General features: G+C 54.0%; 1 protein-coding gene across 2 annotated transcripts in view; it reads right to left on the bottom strand.

Annotated features, from left to right (window-relative positions):
• Positions 1-2,794: 2,794 nt before the first annotated feature.
• The window catches only part of LOC140405312 (uncharacterized), a 266,780-nt gene continuing 247,556 nt past the window's right edge, over positions 2,795-22,018 (bottom strand). For both annotated transcript variants that reach the window (XM_072493602.1, XM_072493603.1), the window contains one exon: positions 2,795-3,134. In XM_072493602.1, the coding sequence (XP_072349703.1) occupies positions 3,027-3,134 (108 nt within the window). In that variant the 3' untranslated portion in view covers positions 2,795-3,026. The remainder of the gene's footprint in view (positions 3,135-22,018) is intronic.

Genomic DNA, 22,018 nt, shown 5'->3' with positions numbered 1-22,018 from the left:
ACTAAGGCACAATTTATCATGGCCAATCCACCTAACCTGTACATCTTTGGACACTAAGGGACAATTTAACATGGCCAATCCACCTAACCTGCACGTCTTTGGACACTAAGGGACAATTTATCATGGCCAATCCACCTAACCTGTACATCTTTGGACACTAAGGGACAATTTAACATGGCCAATCCACCTAACCTGTACATCCTGGGACACTGAGGGACAATTTAGTGTGATCGAGGAGTGTCGACTGCTGGAATAAGGGTCACCAAGATGCTTAGTGGTCACCTGCATTTGTAAAGAATATGAGATACGAGATTACGTCTGTCACTCTGTTCTTCAGAAACATTTCCTAACAGGACACTGGACAACCTATCACCATGTGGAAAAGGAACAACAATTTATACTGCATGAGAAGAGAGTGCTGATTTTTTGGCAAGTGGTCTCTGGTTGGTAGAGGTGTTGCCATGGGGAACACACCAGGGAATCTTACCAAGGACGCAGAACTGAACGCAGTTACTCCAGATGGGGGTCTGACAGGATCTCTGGGCACGATCTCCCTGACTGGGTACAGAGTCCCGTAGCGAGCACGTTTCGCCGGGTCTGTCTCGCCGCAATGAGCTCCCATTTGGATGGATATGGGGCCTTAGCGGGGATGCCCCGACGAGGCCGCCCTTAGTCCCGTTTTCTGCACTGAGGAGCTCCGCTTGCCAGAACCTCTCAGTGAAGTAGGTGATTGGGATGCCATTTTTAAATGGCAGGCCGATCTCTCAACCCCCCGATGCGACCCCCAAAGCCCCAACTCACCTATAAGGTGGTCCTCAGACCCCCCGCAACTACCCGCACCCACACAGGATACATCCAGGCCCGATTCGCAGAGCAGGAAACATTCCAGGTTAGCACTGCCAGCCTGGTGGCACTGCCAGGGTGCCAGGTTGGCATTGCCAGAGTGGCACCAACAGTGCCAGGGTGCCACCCTACCCAGGGGGCATGCACCTGGGGGCCTCCAATCCCCTGGGAGACCCCCATGAGTGCCGATCCATCTGGCCCCCATTTGTGGAGGCCAGTATTGAACTGCGCTCAGCCGAGGTCTCTTGAGGTGAGGGGGTAGATCCCAAGGCCTCGGGTAGACCATGGGGGAGGATATTAGAGTGAAACCAGCTGTCTCGCTCTAATATGGAGATTTGCCAAAAAGTAATTCCTGCCCACAATGGGCAGGATTCACATTGTGACGTCCCGTGAGATTGCGTTAGATCTCGCGAGGCGAGCAGGTTAGATCCCAGAAGCGGGATCTCCCGGCATCTGCCGGCCGCGTTGCGCCGTGCAGCGCTGCTTTTCGGGCATAACGCGGCTGGTCGATCTCGCCCTCTGTGCAGCTGTGATGTAATTCGGATTGCAGCCCACTTGACATAAAGGCCAGCATTTCATTAACCCTCCTGATTATTGGCCGCGCCTGAGCACGAGCTTGAGGTCATTTGTGCCTTTGGCGACACCCAAAACTCTTTGCTCCTCCGCCATTCATAATCTGTCCTCATTCAGAGAAAATTCGGATTTACCTAAGGAAACGACCTCGTGTGTCCCCATGTGGAAAATGATTTGCCGCAGTTTGAGCGACTCAATGCAGTGCGCCTTTGGAAAACATCGACAAACTGGGCCGCCATTGGGGCGAGCGTACCCATTTCCAGCAATGATTTGTTTTGTCTGCCTCATCGACGGGTCACCGCAGAGATTCAACAGATCCATGCCAGGAAAGGGTGCAATCGCCCAATATTAAATCGGCCGGTTAGCTCGATAGCTATTTCAAGCTACAATTTTGTGTTTACACTTGGAATTATTCAAGCGACAGAATTTTGCTTTTTGTGTTTCTGTGGTGATTGTCCCTTTCAGGGCAACACAGCAGAGTAAGGGTCACATGGCCTGGTTGACCAATCGGGACTCGGTGTGGAATCGCCACCGTGGCCCCAAGGCAGAGACATTTTGGGAGCTGGCGACACCCATGAGGCTGCTGTGCAATTCTAATTAATAAATACCTTTTGGGTTCATTCATGAAGTCTGTGAAAGTGAATCTTTACAGTTTCAAAATCAGGAAAACAGATGCGGTAACCGGTCACCCGGGCCTCTGGTCAGCAATCCAGGTTCCACCTGCCTCCCAACTGTCACAGGTTTTTGTTTGAGCCACTGGGTGACCTTGTCAGTGCACGAGAAACTTTAAAAAGCTTGACGCGTGACGGGCGGCGTTATCATGTAGGAGACCGGGCCCTTGCCCACTGACAGGAGAGCTGGCAAGAGCACGGGTGGCACCGAGAGCGGCAGGCCTGTCAGGGAGGCTGTGGCTGCTGCCACTTGAGGCCGCGGATCGAGGATGGACACCGGCCAAAGAGGAGCGATAACAGGAAGGGCCCCCTCCGCCGTCCTCCCCCCCCCCCCTCTCCGCCGTCCCCCCCCCCACCCCCCACCCCCCCCACCCCCTCCGCCGTCCTCCCCCCCCTCTCCGCCGTCCCCGTCCCCCCACCCCCCCACTCCCCCCGCAATCCCATCACCAAACCGGCCTCGGAAAGGGGGGGCTTTAAATTCCGCCCAATATGTCTCGCTTCCAAAGAACCAACACACGTACAATGGGCCGAATGGCCTTCTGTCCTGTGTGATTGCCGCCCTTGTGACCACGAGCCAGAAAAGTCTGATTTCAGAAGCAGGTGTTTGAAGCAGGGTGAGGCATCGGACCAGCAACCAATCAGATATCTCCTTTTAATCCAACTGATGACAAAGTGTGTTGGAAGATAAGAGTCAAATAACATTCGGCTTTTCCTCAGTACAGTTTTTTATTGCAGTGCATCTAACAAAATGGACGTCAAAGCAGAAGCGTACAAACAGAGAATGTGACGCCACCTCGAGTCTCCAGCCTTTCCACTGGGTCAGGGGAAACCAGACTGTCCTGTGACGCTGCTCACTGATGCTCGCTTTGGACATAAGGAGCAACATGGGGCCTTTCTCAATGGAATAGGAGCCGCTATTATCAATCCCAGGATTGGTGCTCAATCCACGCGCTCAGTAAGGGCTTCTGGGAATGTGCCTTGCCGACTTGTCACATCCTTGAACTGATTCCAATCCATCTCTTTGACACCCATCAGGCAGTCTTTGGTCTGTAACAGAAATTAAAATCAGCACAGCAGTAACTCCAAAACGCCCGACAACATTCATCCTGGTGAAAAGCGATTGACTGCGGAGACCAAAACAAAAACAGAAAATGCTGGAGAATCTCAGCAGGCCTTGGAATGATATGTATAATGTAGGGAGTGTAAAAGGTTAACAAGGTGATGTTCATGTATCTCAACACTAGATGGCACAGCAGAGCAGTCCTATAAATATACTGTGACTCTGAGGATTCTGGGAGAGGGTGTTAACGAAAGGTTGAGAGATATTATAGATTCTGCACCATAGATTTAACACTGTTATTTTCTCAGCTATTACTGAGTAAGGTGTGCTAATCATTTAAAGTAGTGTAAATAAACTAGCTTTGTTTCAAATACACAGCTTGATGTTCTTTCTCACCGCTGCGAATTTTAACCATCACAGGTCTGACAGCAGCTGTGGAGAGGGAACAAAACTAACATTTTAGGTCCGGATGACACTTTGTCCAAGCAGATTTGACAAAAACTCATCCAGACTCGAAACGTTCGCTCTCTTCTCTCCACAGATGCTGTCAGACGTGCTGAGACAGTCTGCCGTTTTGTACCATTATCCTCGCACTGCCTGTGTGAAAGATGAATCCACAAAAGCGGATTCAAACCTGCAGCCGTGCGTTCAGTAAGGGCGGCACCTTCCTGTACCGCTGGAGGTGCCTTCCACCCCAGCCCTGCAGCGGGGCGGGGCAGCAGAGCAAAACGTTCGAGGCACCAGCGGACCGGAGGATTCCGACAGTCGAGGCGGCGCGCCATTGTACAGTGCTGGTGGGGCCGAGTCTGTCGCTGTATAACACTGGGGTACAGTACTGGTGGGGACGGGTCTGTCACTGTATAACACTGGGGTACAGTGCTGGTGGGGCCGGGTCTGTCACTGTGTGACACTGGGGTACAGTACTGGTGGGGACGGGTCTGTCACTGTATAACACTGGGGTACAGTACTGGTGGGGACGGGTCTGTCACTGTATAACACTGGGGTACAGTACTGGGGGGACGGGTCTGTCAGTGTATAACACTGGGGTACAGTACTGGTGGGGACGGGTCTGTCACTGTATAACACTGGGGTACAGTACTGGTGGGGACGGGTCTGTCACTGTATAACACTGGGGTACAGTACTGGTGGGGACGGGTCTGTCACTGTATAACACTGGGGTACAGTACTGGTGGGGAAGGGTCTGTCACTGTATAACACTGGGTACAGTACTGGGGGGACGGGTCTGTCAGTGTATAACACTGGGGTACAGTACTGGTGGGGACGGGTCTGTCACTGTATAACACTGGGGTACAGTACTGGTGGGGACGGGTCTGTCACTGTATAACACTGGGGTACAGTACTGGTGGGGACGGGTCTGTCACTGTGTAACACTGGGGTACAGTACTGGTGGGGACGGGTCTGTCACTGTATAACACTGGGGTACAGTACTGGTGGGGACGGGCCTGTCACTGTATAACACTGGGGTACAGTACTGGTGGGGACGGGTCTGTCACTGTATAACACTGGGGTACAGTACTGGTGGGGACGGGTCTGTCACTGTATAACACTGGGGTACAGTACTGGTGGGGACGGGTCTGTCACTGTATAACACTGGGGTACAGTACTGGTGGGGAAGGGTCTGTCACTGTATAACACTGGGTACAGTACTGGTGGGGATGGGTCTGTCACTGTATAACACTGGGGTACAGTACTGGTGGGGACGGGTCTGTCACTGTATAACACTGGGTACAGTACTGGTGGGGACGGGTCTGTCACTGTATAACACTGGGGTACAGTACTGGTGGGGACGGGTCTGTCACTGTATAACACTAGGGTACAGTACTGGTGGGGACGGGTCTGTCACTGTATAACACATGGGATACAGTACTGGTGGGGACGGGTCTGTCACTGTATAACACTGGGGTACAGTATTGGTGGGGACGGGCCTGTCACTGTATAACACTGGGGTATAGTACTGGTGGGGCCGGGTCTGTCACTGTACAACACTGGGATACAGTACTGGTGGGGATGGGTCTGTCACTGTATAACACTGGGCTACAGTACTGGTGGGGACGGGTCTGTCACTGTGTAACACTGGGGTACAGTACTGGTCGGGACGGGTCTGTCACTGTATAACACTGGGATACAGTACTGGTGGGGACGGGTGTGTCACTGTATAACACTGGGGTACAGTACTGGTGGGGATGGGTCTGTCACTGTATAACACTGGGGTACAGTACTGGTGGGGCCGAGTCTGTCGCTGTATAACACTGGGGTACAGTACTGGTGGGGACGGGTCTGTCACTGTATAACACTGGGGTACAGTACTGGTGGGGACGGGTCTGTCACTGTATAACACTGGGGTACAGTACTGGTGGGGACGGGTCTGTCACTGTATAACACTGGGGTACAGTACTGGTGGGGACGGGTCTGTCACTGTATATCACTGGGGTACAGTACTGGTGGGGACGGGGCTGTCACTGTATAACACTGGGGTACAGTACTGGTGGGGACGGGTCTGTCACTGTATAACACTGGGGTACAGTACTGGTGGGGACGGGTCTGTCACTGTATAACACTGGGGTACAGTACTGGTGGGGACGGGTCTGTCGCTGTATAACACTGGGGTACAGTACTGGTGGGGACGGGTCTGTCACTGTATGACACTGGGGTACAGTACTGGTGGGGATGGGTCTGTCACTGTATAACACTGGGGTACAGTACTGGTGGGGACGGGTCTGTCACTGTATAACACTGGGGCACAGTACTGGTGGGGACGGGTCTGTCACTGTATAACACTGGGGTACAGTACTGGTGGGGCCGGGTCTGTCACTGTATAACACTGGGGTACAGTACTGGTGGGGACGGGTCTGTCACTGTATAACACTGGGGCACAGTACTGGTGGGGACGGGTCTGTGTCTGTATAACACTGGGGTACAGTACTGGTGGGGCCGGGTCTGTCACTGTATAACACTTGGGTACAGTACTGGTGGGGACGGGTGTGTCACTGTATAACACTGGGGTACAGTACTGGTGAGGATGGGTCTGTCACTGTATAACACTGGGGTACAGTACTGGTGAGGACGGGTCTGTCACTGTATAACACTTGGGTACAGTACTGGTGGGGACGGGTGTGTCACTGTATAACACTGGGGTACAGTACTGGTGGGGACGGGTCTGTCACTGTATAACACTGGGATACAGTACTGGTGGGGACGGGTCTGTCACTGTATAACTCTGGGGTACAGTACTGGTGGGGACGGGTCTGTCGCTGTATAACACTGGGGTACAGTGCTGGTGGGGCCGGGTCTGTCACTGGATAACACTGGGGTACAGTACTGGTGGGGCCGGGTCTGTCACTGTATAACACTGGGGTACAGTACTGGTGGGGATGGGTCTGTCACTGTATAACACTGGGGTACAGTACTGGTGGGGTCGGGTCTGTCACTGTATAACACTGGGATACAGTACTGGTGGGGACGGGTCTGTCACTGTATAACACTGGGGTACAGTGCTGGTGGGGATGGGTCTGTCACTGTGTAACACTGGGGTACAGTACTGGTGGGGACGGGTCTGTCACTGTATAACACTGGGGCACAGTACTGGTGGGGACGGGTCTGTCACTGTGTAACACTGGGGTACAGTACTGATGGGGCCGGGTATGTCACTGTATAACACTGGGGTACAGTACTGGTGGGGACGGGTCTGTCACTGTATAACACTGGGGTACAGTACTGGTGGGGACGGGTCTGTCACTGTGTAACACTGGGGTACAGTACTGGTGGGGACGGGTCTGTCACTGTATAACACTGGGGTACAGTACTGGTGGGGACGGGTCTGTCTCTGTATAACTCTGGGGTACAGTACTGGTGGGGACGGGTCTGTCACTGTATAACACTGGGGTACAGTACTGGTGGGGACGGGTCTGTCACTGTATAACACTGGGGTACAGTACTGGTGGGGAGGGGTCTGTCACTGTATAACACTGGGGTACAGTACTGGTGGGGCCGGGTCTGTCACTGTATAACACTGGGGTACAGTACTGGTGGGGACGTGTCTGTCACTGTATAACACTGGGGTACAGTACTGGTGGGGACGGGGCTGTCACTGTATAACACTGGGGTACAGTACTGGTGGGGCCGGGTCTGTCACTGTATAACACTGGGGTACAGTACTGGTGGGGATGGGTCTGTCGCTGTATAACACTGGGGTACAGTGCTGGTGGGGACGTGTCTGTCACTGTATAACACTGGGGTACAGTACTGGTGGGGCCGGGGCTGTCACTGTATAACACTGGGGTACAGTACTGGTGGGGCCGGGTCTGTCACTGTATAACACTGGGGTACAGTACTGGTGGGGACGGGTCTGTCACTGTATAACACTGGGGTACAGTGCTGGTGGGGCCGGGTCTGTCACTGTATAACACTGGGGTACAGTACTGGTGGGGACGGGTCTGTCACTGTATAACACTGGGGTACAGTACTGGTGGGGACGGGTCTGTCACTGTATCACACTGGGGTACAGTACTGGTGGGGACGGGTCTGTCTCTGTATAACACTGGGGTACAGTACTGGTGGGGACGGTTCTGTCACTGTGTAACACTGGGGTACAGTACTGGTGGGGACGGTTCTGTCACTGTGTAACACTGGGGTACAGTGCTGGTGGGGACGTGTCTGTCACTGTATAACACTGGGATACAGTACTGGTGGGGACGGGTCTGTCACTGTGTAACACTGGGGTACAGTACTGGTGGGGACGGGTCTGTCACTGTATAACACATGGGATACAGTACTGGTGGGGACGGGTCTGTCACTGTATAACACTGGGGTACAGTATTGGTGGGGACAGGCCTGTCACTGTATAACACTGGGGTATAGTACTGGTGGGGCCGGGTCTGTCACTGTACAACACTGGGGTACAGTACTGGTGGGGACGGGTCTGTCACTGTATAACACTGGGGTACAGTGCTGGTGCGGAAGGGTCTGTCACTGTATAACACTGGGGTACAGTACTGATGGAGACGGGTCTGTCACTGTATATCACTGGGCTACAGTACTGGTGGGGACGGGTCTATCACTGTTTAACACTGGGGTGCAGTACTGGTGGGGCCGGGTCTGTCACTGTATAACTCTGGGGTACAGTACTGGTGGGGACGGGTCTGTCACTGTATAACACTGGGGTACAGTACTGGTGGGGCCGGGTCTGTCACTGTATAACACTGGGGTACAGTGCTGGTGGGGCCGGGTCTGTCACTGTATAACACTGGGGTACAGTGCTGGTGGGGACGGGTCTGTCGCTGTATAACACTGGGGTACAGTGCTGGTGGGGCCGGGTCTGTCACTGTATAACACTGGGGTACAGTACTGGTGGGGACGGGTGCGTCACTGTATAACACTGGTGTACAGTTCTGGTGGGGCCGGGTCTGTCACTGTATAACACTGGGGTACAGTACTGGTGGGGACGGGTCTGTCGCTGTATAACACTGGGGTACAGTACTGGTGGAGACGGTTCTGTCACTGTATAACATTGGGGTACAGTACTGGTGGGGACGGGTCTATCACTGTATAACACTGGGGTACAGTACTGATGGGGACGGGTCTGTCACTGTATAACACTGGGGTACAGTACTGGTGGGGACGGGTCTGTCGCTGTATAACACTGGGGTACAGTACTGGTGGAGACGGTTCTGTCACTGTATAACATTGGGGTACAGTACTGGTGGGGACGGGTCTGTCGCTGTATAACACTGGGGTACAGTACTGGTGGGGATGTGTCTGTCGCTGTATAGCACTGGGGTACAGTACTTGTGGAGACGGTTCTGTCACTGTATAACACTGGGGTACAGTACTGGTGGGGACGGGGCTGTCACTGTATAACACTGGGGTACAGTACTGGTGGGGACGGGTCTGTCACTGTATAACACTGGGTTACAGTACTGGTGGGGACGGGTCTGTCACTGTATAACACTGGGGTACAGTACTGGTGGGGACGGGTCTGTCACTGTATAACACTGGGGTACAGTACTGGTGGGGACGGGTCTGTCACTGTATAACACTGGGGTACAGTACTGGTGGGGACGGGTCTGTCACTGTATAACACTGGGGTACAGTACTGGTGGGGACTGGTCTGTCACTGTGTAACACTGGGGTACAGTACTGGTGGAGACGGGTCTGTCGCTGTACAACACTGGGGTACAGTACTGGTGGGAACGGGTCTGTCACTGTATAACACTGGGGTACAGTACTGGTGGGGGCGGGTCTGTCACTGTATAACACTGGGGTACAGTACTGGTGGGGACGGGTCTGTCACTGTATACCACTGGGGTACAGTACTGGTGGGGACGGGTCTGTCACTGTATAACACTGGGGTACAGTACTGGTGGGGCCGAGTCTGTCGCTGTATAACACTGGGGTACAGTACTGGTGGGGACGGGTCTGTCACTGTATAACACTGGGGTACAGTACTGGTGGGGACGGGTCTGTCACTGTATAACACTGGGGTACAGTACTGGTGGGGACGGGTCTGTCACTGTATAACACTGGGGTACAGTACTGGTGGGGACGGGTCTGTCACTGTATATCACTGGGGTACAGTACTGGTGGGGACGGGTCTGTCACTGTATAACACTGGGGTACAGTACTGGTGGGGACGGGTCTGTCACTGTATAACACTGGGGTACAGTACTGGTGGGGACGGGTCTGTCACTGTATAACACTGGGGTACAGTACTGGTGGGGACGGGTCTGTCGCTGTATAACACTGGGGTACAGTACTGGTGGGGACGGGTCTGTCACTGTATGACACTGGGGTACAGTACTGGTGGGGATGGGTCTGTCACTGTATAACACTGGGGTACAGTACTGGTGGGGACGGGTCTGTCACTGTATAACACTGGGGCACAGTACTGGTGGGGACGGGTCTGTCACTGTATAACACTGGGGTACAGTACTGGTGGGGCCGGGTCTGTCACTGTATAACACTGGGGTACAGTACTGGTGGGGACGGGTCTGTCACTGTATAACACTGGGGTACAGTACTGGTGGGGACGGGTCTGTGTCTGTATAACACTTGGGTACAGTACTGGTGGGGACGGGTGTGTCACTGTATAACACTGGGGTACAGTACTGGTGAGGATGGGTCTGTCACTGTATAACACTGGGGTACAGTACTGGTGAGGACGGGTCTGTCACTGTATAACACTTGGGTACAGTACTGGTGGGGACGGGTGTGTCACTGTATAACACTGGGGTACAGTACTGGTGGGGACGGGTCTGTCACTGTATAACACTGGGATACAGTACTGGTGGGGACGGGTCTGTCACTGTATAACTCTGGGGTACAGTACTGGTGGGGACGGGTCTGTCGCTGTATAACACTGGGGTACAGTGCTGGTGGGGCCGGGTCTGTCACTGGATAACACTGGGGTACAGTACTGGTGGGGCCGGGTCTGTCACTGTATAACACTGGGGTACAGTACTGGTGGGGATGGGTCTGTCACTGTATAACACTGGGGTACAGTACTGGTGGGGTCGGGTCTGTCACTGTATAACACTGGGATACAGTACTGGTGGGGACGGGTCTGTCACTGTATAACACTGGGGTACAGTGCTGGTGGGGATGGGTCTGTCACTGTGTAACACTGGGGTACAGTACTGGTGGGGACGGGTCTGTCACTGTATAACACTGGGGCACAGTACTGGTGGGGACGGGTCTGTCTCTGTATAACTCTGGGGTACAGTACTGGTGGGGACGGGTCTGTCACTGTATAACACTGGGGTACAGTACTGGTGGGGACGGGTCTGTCACTGTATAACACTGGGGTACAGTACTGGTGGGGAGGGGTCTGTCACTGTATAACACTGGGGTACAGTACTGGTGGGGCCGGGTCTGTCACTGTATAACACTCGGGTACAGTACTGGTGGGGACGGGTCTGTCGCTGTATAACACTGGGGTACAGTACTGGTGGGGACGCGTCTGTCACTGTATAACACTGGGGTACAGTACTGGTGGGGACGGCCTGTCACTGTATAACACTGGTGTACAGTGCTGGTGGGGCCGGGTCTGTCACTGTATAACACTGGGGTACAGTACTGGTGGGGACGGGTCTGTCACTGTGTAACACTGGGGTACAGTACTGGTGGGGACGGGTCTGTCACTGTATAACACTGGGGTACAGTACTGGTGGGGATGGGTCTGTCACTGTATAACACTGGGGTACAGTACTGGTGGGGACGGGTCTGTCACTGTATAACACTGGGGTACAGTACTGGTGGGGACGGGTCTGTCACTGTATAACACTGGGATACAGTACTGGTGGGGACGGGTCTGTCACTGTATAACACTGGGGTACAGTACTGGTGGGGACGTGTCTGTCACTGTATAACACTGGGGTACAGTACTGGTGGGGACGGGGCTGTCACTGTATAACACTGGGGTACAGTACTGGTGGGGCCGGGTCTGTCACTGTATAACACTGGGGTACAGTACTGGTGGGGATGGGTCTGTCGCTGTATAACACTGGGGTACAGTGCTGGTGGGGACGTGTCTGTCACTGTATAACACTGGGGTACAGTACTGGTGGGGCCGGGGCTGTCACTGTATAACACTGGGGTACAGTACTGGTGGGGCCGGGTCTGTCACTGTATAACACTGGGGTACAGTACTGGTGGGGACGGGTCTGTCACTGTATAACACTGGGGTACAGTGCTGGTGGGGCCGGGTCTGTCACTGTATAACACTGGGGTACAGTACTGGTGGGGACGGGTCTGTCACTGTATAACACTGGGGTACAGTACTGGTGGGGACGGGTCTGTCACTGTATCACACTGGGGTACAGTACTGGTGGGGACGGGTCTGTCTCTGTATAACACTGGGGTACAGTACTGGTGGGGACGGTTCTGTCACTGTGTAACACTGGGGTACAGTACTGGTGGGGACGGTTCTGTCACTGTGTAACACTGGGGTACAGTGCTGGTGGGGACGTGTCTGTCACTGTATAACACTGGGATACAGTACTGGTGGGGACGGGTCTGTCACTGTGTAACACTGGGGTACAGTACTGGTGGGGACGGGTCTGTCACAGTATAACACATGGGATACAGTACTGGTGGGGACGGGTCTGTCACTGTATAACACTGGGGTACAGTATTGGTGGGGACGGGCCTGTCACTGTATAACACTGGGGTATAGTACTGGTGGGGCCGGGTCTGTCACTGTACAACACTGGGGTACAGTACTGGTGGGGACGGGTCTGTCACTGTATATCACTGGGCTACAGTACTGGTGGGGACGGGTCTGTCACTGTATAACACTGGGGTACAGTGCTGGTGCGGAAGGGTCTGTCACTGTATAACACTGGGGTACAGTACTGATGGAGACGGGTCTGTCACTGTATATCACTGGGCTACAGTACTGGTGGGGACGGGTCTGTCACTGTATAACACTGGGGTACAGTGCTGGTGCGGAAGGGTCTGTCACTGTATAACACTGGGGTACAGTACTGGTGGGGACGGGTCTATCACTGTTTAACACTGGGGTACAGTACTGGTGGGGCCGGGTCTGTCACTGTATAACTCTGGGGTACAGTACTGGTGGGGACGGGTCTGTCACTGTATAACACTGGGGTACAGTGCTGGTGGGGCCGGGTCTGTCACTGTATAACACTGGGGTACAGTACTGGTGGGGACGGGTCTGTCACTGTATAACACTGGGGTACAGTACTGGTGGGGACGGGTCTGTCGCTGTATAACACTGGGGTACAGTACTGGTGGAGACGGTTCTGTCACTGTATAACATTGGGGTACAGTACTGGTGGGGACGGGTCTATCACTGTATAACACTGGGGTACAGTACTGATGGGGACGGGTCTGTCACTGTATAACACTGGGGTACAGTACTGGTGGGGACGGGTCTGTCGCTGTATAACACTGGGGTACAGTACTGGTGGAGACGGTTCTGTCACTGTATAACATTGGGGTACAGTACTGGTGGGGACGGGTCTGTCGCTGTATAACACTGGGGTACAGTACTGGTGGGGATGTGTCTGTCGCTGTATAGCACTGGGGTACAGTACTTGTGGAGACGGTTCTGTCACTGTATAACACTGGGGTACAGTACTGGTGGGGACGGGGCTGTCACTGTATAACACTGGGGTACAGTACTGGTGGGGACGGGTCTGTCACTGTATAACACTGGGTTACAGTACTGGTGGGGACGGGTCTGTCACTGTATAACACTGGGGTACAGTACTGGTGGGGACGGGTCTGTCACTGTATAACACTGGGGTACAGTACTGGTGGGGACGGGTCTGTCACTGTATAACACAGGGGTACAGTACTGGTGGGGACGGGTCTGTCACTGTATAACACTGGGGTACAGTACTGGTGGGGACTGGTCTGTCACTGTGTAACACTGGGGTACAGTACTGGTGGAGACGGGTCTGTCGCTGTACAACACTGGGGTACAGTACTGGTGGGAACGGGTCTGTCACTGTATAACACTGGGGTACAGTACTGGTGGGGGCGGGTCTGTCACTGTATAACACTGGGGTACAGTACTGGTGGGGACTGGTCTGTCACTGTGTAACACTGGGGTACAGTACTGGTGGAGACGGGTCTGTCACTGTATAACACTGGGGTACAGTACTGGTGGGGACGGGTCTGTCGCTGTATAACACTGGGGTACAGTACTGGTGGGGACGTGTCTGTCACTGTGTAACACTGGGGTACAGTACTGGTGGGGACGGGTCAGTCACTGTATAACACTGGGGTACAGTACTGGTGGGGACGTGTCTGTCACTGTATAACACTGGGGTACAGTACTGGTGGGGACGGGTCTGTCACTGTATAACACTGGGGTACAGTACTGGTGGGGAGGGGTCTGTTACTGTATAACAGTGGGGTACAGTACTGGTGGGGACGGGTCAGTCACTGTATAACACTGGGGTACAGTACTGGTGGGGACGGTCTGTCACTGTATAACACTGGGGTACAGTACTGGTGGGGAGGGATCTGTTACTGTATAACACTGGGGTACAGTACTGGTGGGGACGGGTCAGTCACTGTATAACACTGGGGTACAGTACTGGTGGGGACGTGTCTGTCACTGTATAACACTGGGGTACAGTACTGGTGGGGACGGGTCTGTCACTGTATAACACTGGGGTACAGTACTGGTGGGGAGGGGTCTGTTACTGTATAACAGTGGGGTACAGTACTGGTGGGGACGGGTCAGTCACTGTATAACACTGGGGTACAGTACTGGTGGGGACGGTCTGTCACTGTATAACACTGGGGTACAGTACTGGTGGGGAGGGGTCTGTTACTGTATAACACTGGGGTACAGTACTGGTGGGGACGGGTCAGTCACTGTATAACACTGGGGTACAGTACTGGTGGGGACGGGTCTGTCACTGTATAACACTGGGGTACAGTACTGGTGGGAACGGGCCTGTCACTGTATAACACTGGGGTACAGTACTGGTGGGGAGGGGTCTGTTACTGTATATCACTGGGGTACAGTACTGGTGGGGACGGGTCAGTCACTGTATAACACATGGGGTACAGTACTGGTGGGGACGGGTCTGTCACTGTGTAACACTGGGGTACAGTACTGGTGGGGACGGGTCTGTCACTGTACAACACTGGGGTACAGTACTGGTTGGGGTGGGTCTGTCACTATAACACTGGGGTACAGTACTGGTGGGGACGGGTCTGTCACTGTATAACACTGGGATACAGTACTGGTGGGGACGGGTCTGTCTCTGTATAACACTGGGGTACAGTACTGGTGGGGATGGGTCTGTCACCGTGTAACACTGGGGTACAGTACTGGTGGGGACGGGTCTGTCGCTGTATAACACTGGGGTACAGTACAGGTGGGGACGGGCCTGTCTCTGTATAACACTGGGGTACAGTACTGGTGGGGACGGGTCTGTCACTATAACACTGGGGTACAGTACTGGTGGGGACGGGTCTGTCACTGTATAACACTGGGATACAGTACTGGTGGGGACAGGTCAGTCACTGTATAACACTGGGGTACAGTGGGGATGGGTCTGTTACTGTATAACACTGGGGTACAGTACTGGTGGGGACGGGTCTGTCAGTGTATAACACTGGGATACAGTACTGGTGGGGACGGGTCTGTCACTGTATAACACTTGGGTACAGTACTGGTGGGGACGGGTCAGTCACTGTATAACACTGGGGTACAGTACTGGTGGGGACGGGTCTGTCACTGTATAACACTGGGGTACAGTACTGGTGGGGACGGGTCTGTCGCTGTATAACACTGGCGTACAGTCCTGGTGGAGACGGTTCTGTCACTGTATAACACTGGGGTACAGTACTGGTGGAGACGGTTCTGTCACTGTATAACACTGGGGTACAGTACTGGTGGGTAAGGGTCTGTCACTGTATAACACTGGGGTACAGTACTGGTGCGGAGGGGTCTGTCACTGTATAACACTGGAGTACAGTACTGGTGGGGACGGGTCTGTCACTGTATAACACTGGGGTACAGTGCTGGTGGAGACGGTTCTGTCACTGTATAACACTGGGGTACAGTACTGGTGGGGACGGGTCTGTCACTGTATAACACTGGGGTACAGTACTGGTGGGGACGGGTCTGTCACTGTATAACACTGGGGTACAGTACTGGTGGGGACGGGTCTGTCACTGTATAACACTGGGGTACAGTACTGGTAGGTACGGGTCTGTCGCTGTATAACACTGGGGTACAGTACTGGTGGAGACGGTTCTGTCACTATAACACTGGGGTACAGTACTGGTGGGGCCGGGTCTGTCACTGTATAACACTGGGGTACAGTACTGGTGGGGACGGGTCTGTCACTGTATAACATTGGGGTACAGTACTGGTGGGGATGGGTCTGTCACTGTATAACACTGGGGTACAGTACTGGTGGGGACGGGTCTGTCACTGTATAACACTGGGGTACAGTACTGGTGGGGATGGGTCTGTCACTGCATAACACTGGGGTACAGTACTGGTGGGGACGGGTCTGTCACTGTATAACACTGAGGTACAGTACTGGTGGGGACGGTTCTGTCACTGTATAACACTGGGGTACAGTACTGGGGGGACGGGTCTGTCGCTGTATAACACTGGGGTACAGTACTGGTGGGGACGGGTCTGTCACTGTATAACACTGGGTTACAGTACTGGTGGGGGCGGGTCTGTCACTGTATAACACTGGGGTACAGTACTGGTGGGGGCGGGTCAGTCCCTGTATAACACTGGGACACAGTACTGGTGGGGACTGGTCTGTCACTGTATAACACTGGGGTACAGTACTGGTGGGGACGGGTCTGTCACTGTATAACACTGGGGCACAGTACTGGTGGGGACGGGTCTGTCACTGTATAACACTGGGGTACAGTACTGGTGGGGCCGGGTCTGTCACTGTATAACACTGGGGTACAGTACTGGTGGGGACGGGTCTGTCACTGTATAACACTGGGGTACAGTACTGGTGGGGATGGGTCTGTCACTGTATAACACTGGGGTACAGTACTGGTGGGGACTGGTCTGTGTCTGTATAACACTGGGGTACAGTACTGGTGGGGACGGGTCTGTCACTGTATAACACTGGGATACAGTACTGGTGGGGACGGGTCTGTCACTGTATAACTCTGGGGTACAGTACTGGTGGGGACGGGTCTGTCGCTGTATAACACTGGGGTACAGTGCTGGTGGGGCCGGGTCTGTCACTGTATAACACTGGGGTACAGTACTGGTGGGGCCGGGTCTGTCATTGTATAACACTGGGGTACAGTACTGGTGGGGATGGGTCTGTCACTGTATAACACTGGGGTACAGTACTGGTGGGGTCGGGTCTGTCACTGTATAACACTGGGATACAGTACTGGTGGGGACGGGTCTGTCTCTGTATAACACTGGGGTACAGTACTGGTGGGGACGGGTCTGTCACTGTATAACACTGGGGTACAGTACTGGTGGGGACGGGTCTGTCGCTGTATAACACTGGGGTACAGTACTGGTGGGGACGGGTCTGTCACTGTATAACACTGGGGTACAGTACTGGTGGGGACGGGTCTGTCACTGTATAACACTGGGATACAGTACTGGTGGGGACGGGTCTGTCACTGTATAACACTGGGGTACAGTACTGGTGGGGACGTGTCTGTCACTGTATAACACTGGGGTACAGTACTGGTGGGGACGGGGCTGTCACTGTATAACACTGGGGTACAGTACTGGTGGGGCCGGGTCTGTCACTGTATAACACTGGGGTACAGTACTGGTGGGGATGGGTCTGTCGCTGTATAACACTGGGGTACAGTGCTGGTGGGGACGTGTCTGTCACTGTATAACACTGGGGTACAGTACTGGTGGGGCCGGGGCTGTCACTGTATAACACTGGGGTACAGTACTGGTGGGGACGGGTCTGTCACTGTATAACACTGGGGTACAGTACTGGTGGGGACGGGTCTGTCACTGTATAACTCTGGGATTCAGTACTGGTGGGGACGGGTCTGTCACTGTATAACACTGGGGTACAGTGCTGGTGGGGACGTGTCTGTCACTGTATAACACTGGGGTACAGTACTGGTGGGGCCGGGTCTGTCACTGTATAACACTGGGGTACAGTACTGGTGGGGACGGGTCTGTCACTGTATAACACTGGGGTACAGTGCTGGTGGGGCCGGGTCTGTCACTGTATAACACTGGGGTACAGTACTGGTGGGGACGGGTCTGTGACTGTATAACACTGGGGTACAGTACTGGTGGGGACGGGTCTGTCACTGTATCACACTGGGGTACAGTACTGGTGGGGACGGGTCTGTCTCTGTATAACACTGGGGTACAGTACTGGTGGGGACGGTTCTGTCACTGTGTAACACTGGGGTACAGTACTGGTGGGAACGGTTCTGTCACTGTGTAACACTGGGGTACAGTGCTGGTGGGGACGTGTCTGTCACTGTATAACACTGGGATACAGTACTGGTGGGGACGGGTCTGTCACTGTGTAACACTGGGGTACAGTACTGGTGGGGACGGGTCTGTCACTGTATAACACATGGGATACAGTACTGGTGGGGACGGGTCTGTCACTGTATAACACTGGGGTACAGTATTGGTGGGGACGGGCCTGTCACTGTATAACACTGGGGTATAGTACTGGTGGGACCGGGTCCGTCTCTGTATAAAACTGGGGTACAGTACTGGTGGGGACGGGTCTGTCACTGTACAACACTGGAGTACAGTACTGGTGGGGACGGGTCTGTCACTGTATAACACTGGGGTACAGTACTGGTGGGGACGGGTATGTCACTGTATAACACTGGGGTACAGTACTGGTGGAGACGGGTCTGTCACTGTATATCACTGGGCTACAGTACTGGTGGGGACGGGTCTGTCACTGTATAACACTGGGGTACAGTGCTGGTGCGGAAGGGTCTGTCACTGTATAACACTGGGGTACAGTACTGGTGGGGACGGGTCTATCACTGTTTAACACTGGGGTGCAGTACTGGTGGGGCCGGGTCTGTCACTGTATAACTCTGGGGTACAGTACTGGTGGGGACGGGTCTGTCACTGTATAACACTGGGGTACAGTGCTGGTGGGGCCGGGTCTGTCACTGTATAACACTGGGGTACAGTACTGGTGGGGACGGGTGCGTCACTGTATAACACTGGTGTACAGTGCTGGTGGGGCCGGGTCTGTCACTGTATAACACTGGGGTACAGTACTGGTGGGGACGGGTCTGTCACTGTATAACACTGGGGTACAGTACTGGTGGGGACGGGTCTGTCGCTGTATAACACTGGGGTACAGTACTGGTGGCGACGGTTCTGTCACTGTATAACATTGGGGTACAGTACTGGTGGGGACGGGTCTATCGCTGTATAACACTGGGGTACAGTACTGGTGGGGACGGGTCTGTCGCTGTATAACACTGGGGTACAGTACTGGTGGGGACGGGTCTGTCACTGTATAACACTGGGGTACAGTACTGATGGGGACGGGTCTGTCACTGTATAACACTGGGGTACAGTACTGGTGGGGACGGGTCTGTCGCTGTATAACACTGGGGTACAGTACTGGTGGGGACGGGTCTGTCACTGTATAACACTGGGGTACAGTACTGGTGGGGACGGGTCTGTCACTGTATAACACTGGGGTACAGTACTGATGGGGACGGGTCTGTCACTGTATAACACTGGGGTACAGTACTGGTGGGGACGGATTTGTCGCTGTATAACACTGGGGTACAGTACTGGTGGAGACGGTTCTGTCACTGTATAACATTGGGGTACAGTACTGGTGGGGACGGGTCTGTCGCTGTATAACACTGGGGTACAGTACTGGTGGGGATGGGTCTGTCGCTGTATAGCACTGGGGTACAGTACTGGTGGAGACGGTTCTCTCACTGTATAACACTGGGGTACAGTACTGGTGGGGAAGGGTCTGTCACTGTATAACACTGGGGTACAGTACTGGTGGGGACGGGTCTGTCACTGTATAACACTGGGTTACAGTACTGGTGGGGACGGGTCTGTCGCTGTATAACACTGGGGTACAGTACTGGTGGGGACGGGTCTGTCACTGGATAACACTGCGGTACAGTACTGGTGGGTACGGGTCTGTCACTGTATAACACTGGGGTACAGTACTGGTGGGGACGGGTCTGTCACTGTATAACACTGGGGTACGGTACTGGTGGGGACGGGTCTGTCACTGTATAACACTGGGGTACAGTACTGGTGGGGCCGGGTCTGTCACTGTATAACACTGGGGTACAGTACTGGTGGGGACGGGTCTGTCACTGTATAACACTGGGGTACAGTGCTGGTGGGGCCGGGTCTGTCACTGTATAACACTGGGGTACAGTACTGGTGGGGACGGGTCTGTGACTGTATAACACTGGGGTACAGTACTGGTGGGGACGGGTCTGTCACTGTATCACACTGGGGTACAGTACTGGTGGGGACGGGTCTGTCTCTGTATAACACTGGGGTACAGTACTGGTGGGGACGGTTCTGTCACTGTGTAACACTGGGGTACAGTACTGGTGGGAACGGTTCTGTCACTGTGTAACACTGGGGTACAGTGCTGGTGGGGATGTGTCTGTCACTGTATAACACTGGGATACAGTACTGGTGGGGACGGGTCTGTCACTGTGTAACACTGGGGTACAGTACTGGTGGGGACGGGTCTGTCACTGTATAACACATGGGATACAGTACTGGTGGGGACGGGTCTGTCACTGTATAACACTGGGGTACAGTATTGGTGGGGACGGGCCTGTCACTGTATAACACTGGGGTATAGTACTGGTGGGACCGGGTCCGTCTCTGTATAAAACTGGGGTACAGTACTGGTGGGGACGGGTCTGTCACTGTACAACACTGGAGTACAGTACTGGTGGGGACGGGTCTGTCACTGTATAACACTGGGGTACAGTACTGGTGGGGACGGGTATGTCACTGTATAACACTGGGGTACAGTACTGGTGGAGACGGGTCTGTCACTGTATATCACTGGGCTACAGTACTGGTGGGGACGGGTCTGTCACTGTATAACACTGGGGTACAGTGCTGGTGCGGAAGGGTCTGTCACTGTTTAACACTGGGGTGCAGTACTGGTGGGGCCGGGTCTGTCACTGTATAACTCTGGGGTACAGTACTGGTGGGGACGGGTCTGTCACTGTATAACACTGGGGTACAGTGCTGGTGGGGCCGGGTCTGTCACTGTATAACACTGGGGTACAGTACTGGTGGGGACGGGTGCGTCACTGTATAACACTGGTGTACAGTGCTGGTGGGGCCGGGTCTGTCACTGTATAACACTGGGGTACAGTACTGGTGGGGACGGGTCTGTCACTGTATAACACTGGGGTACAGTACTGGTGGGGACGGGTCTGTCGCTGTATAACACTGGGGTACAGTACTGGTGGCGACGGTTCTGTCACTGTATAACATTGGGGTACAGTACTGGTGGGGACGGGTCTATCACTGTATAACACTGGGGTACAGTACTGATGGGGACGGGTCTGTCACTGTATAACACTGGGGTACAGTACTGGTGGGGACGGATTTGTCGCTGTATAACACTGGGGTACAGTACTGGTGGAGACGGTTCTGTCACTGTATAACATTGGGGTACAGTACTGGTGGGGACGGGTCTGTCGCTGTATAACACTGGGGTACAGTACTGGTGGGGATGGGTCTGTCGCTGTATAGCACTGGGGTACAGTACTGGTGGAGACGGTTCTCTCACTGTATAACACTGGGGTACAGTACTGGTGGGGAAGGGTCTGTCACTGTATAACACTGGGGTACAGTACTGGTGGGGACGGGTCTGTCACTGTATAACACTGGGTTACAGTACTGGTGGGGACGGGTCTGTCGCTGTATAACACTGGGGTACAGTACTGGTGGGGACGGGTCTGTCACTGGATAACACTGCGGTACAGTACTGGTGGGTACGGGTCTGTCACTGTATAACACTGGGGTACAGTACTGGTGGGGACTGGTCTGTCACTGTGTAACACTGGGGTACAGTACTGGTGGGGACGGGTCTGTCACTGTATAACACTGGGGTACAGTACTGGTGGGGACGGGTCTGTCACTGTATAACACTGGGGTACAGTACTGGTGGGGACTGGTCTGTCACTGTGTAACACTGGGGTACAGTACTGGTGGAGACGGGTCTGTCGATGTACAACACTGGGGTACAGTACTGGTGGGAACGGGTCTGTCACTGTATAACACTGGGGTACAGTACTGGTGGGGAGGGGTCTGTTACTGTATAACACTGGGGTACAGTACTGGTGGGGGCAGGTCTGTCACTGTATAACACTGGGGTACAGTACTGGTGGGGAC

This window comes from Scyliorhinus torazame, chromosome X, assembly GCF_047496885.1.
Source record: "Scyliorhinus torazame isolate Kashiwa2021f chromosome X, sScyTor2.1, whole genome shotgun sequence".
Classification (NCBI taxonomy): domain Eukaryota; kingdom Metazoa; phylum Chordata; class Chondrichthyes; order Carcharhiniformes; family Scyliorhinidae; genus Scyliorhinus; species Scyliorhinus torazame.
The sequence above is the reverse complement of the archived record's forward strand: the minus strand, read 5'-3'. Positions and strand labels throughout refer to the sequence as shown.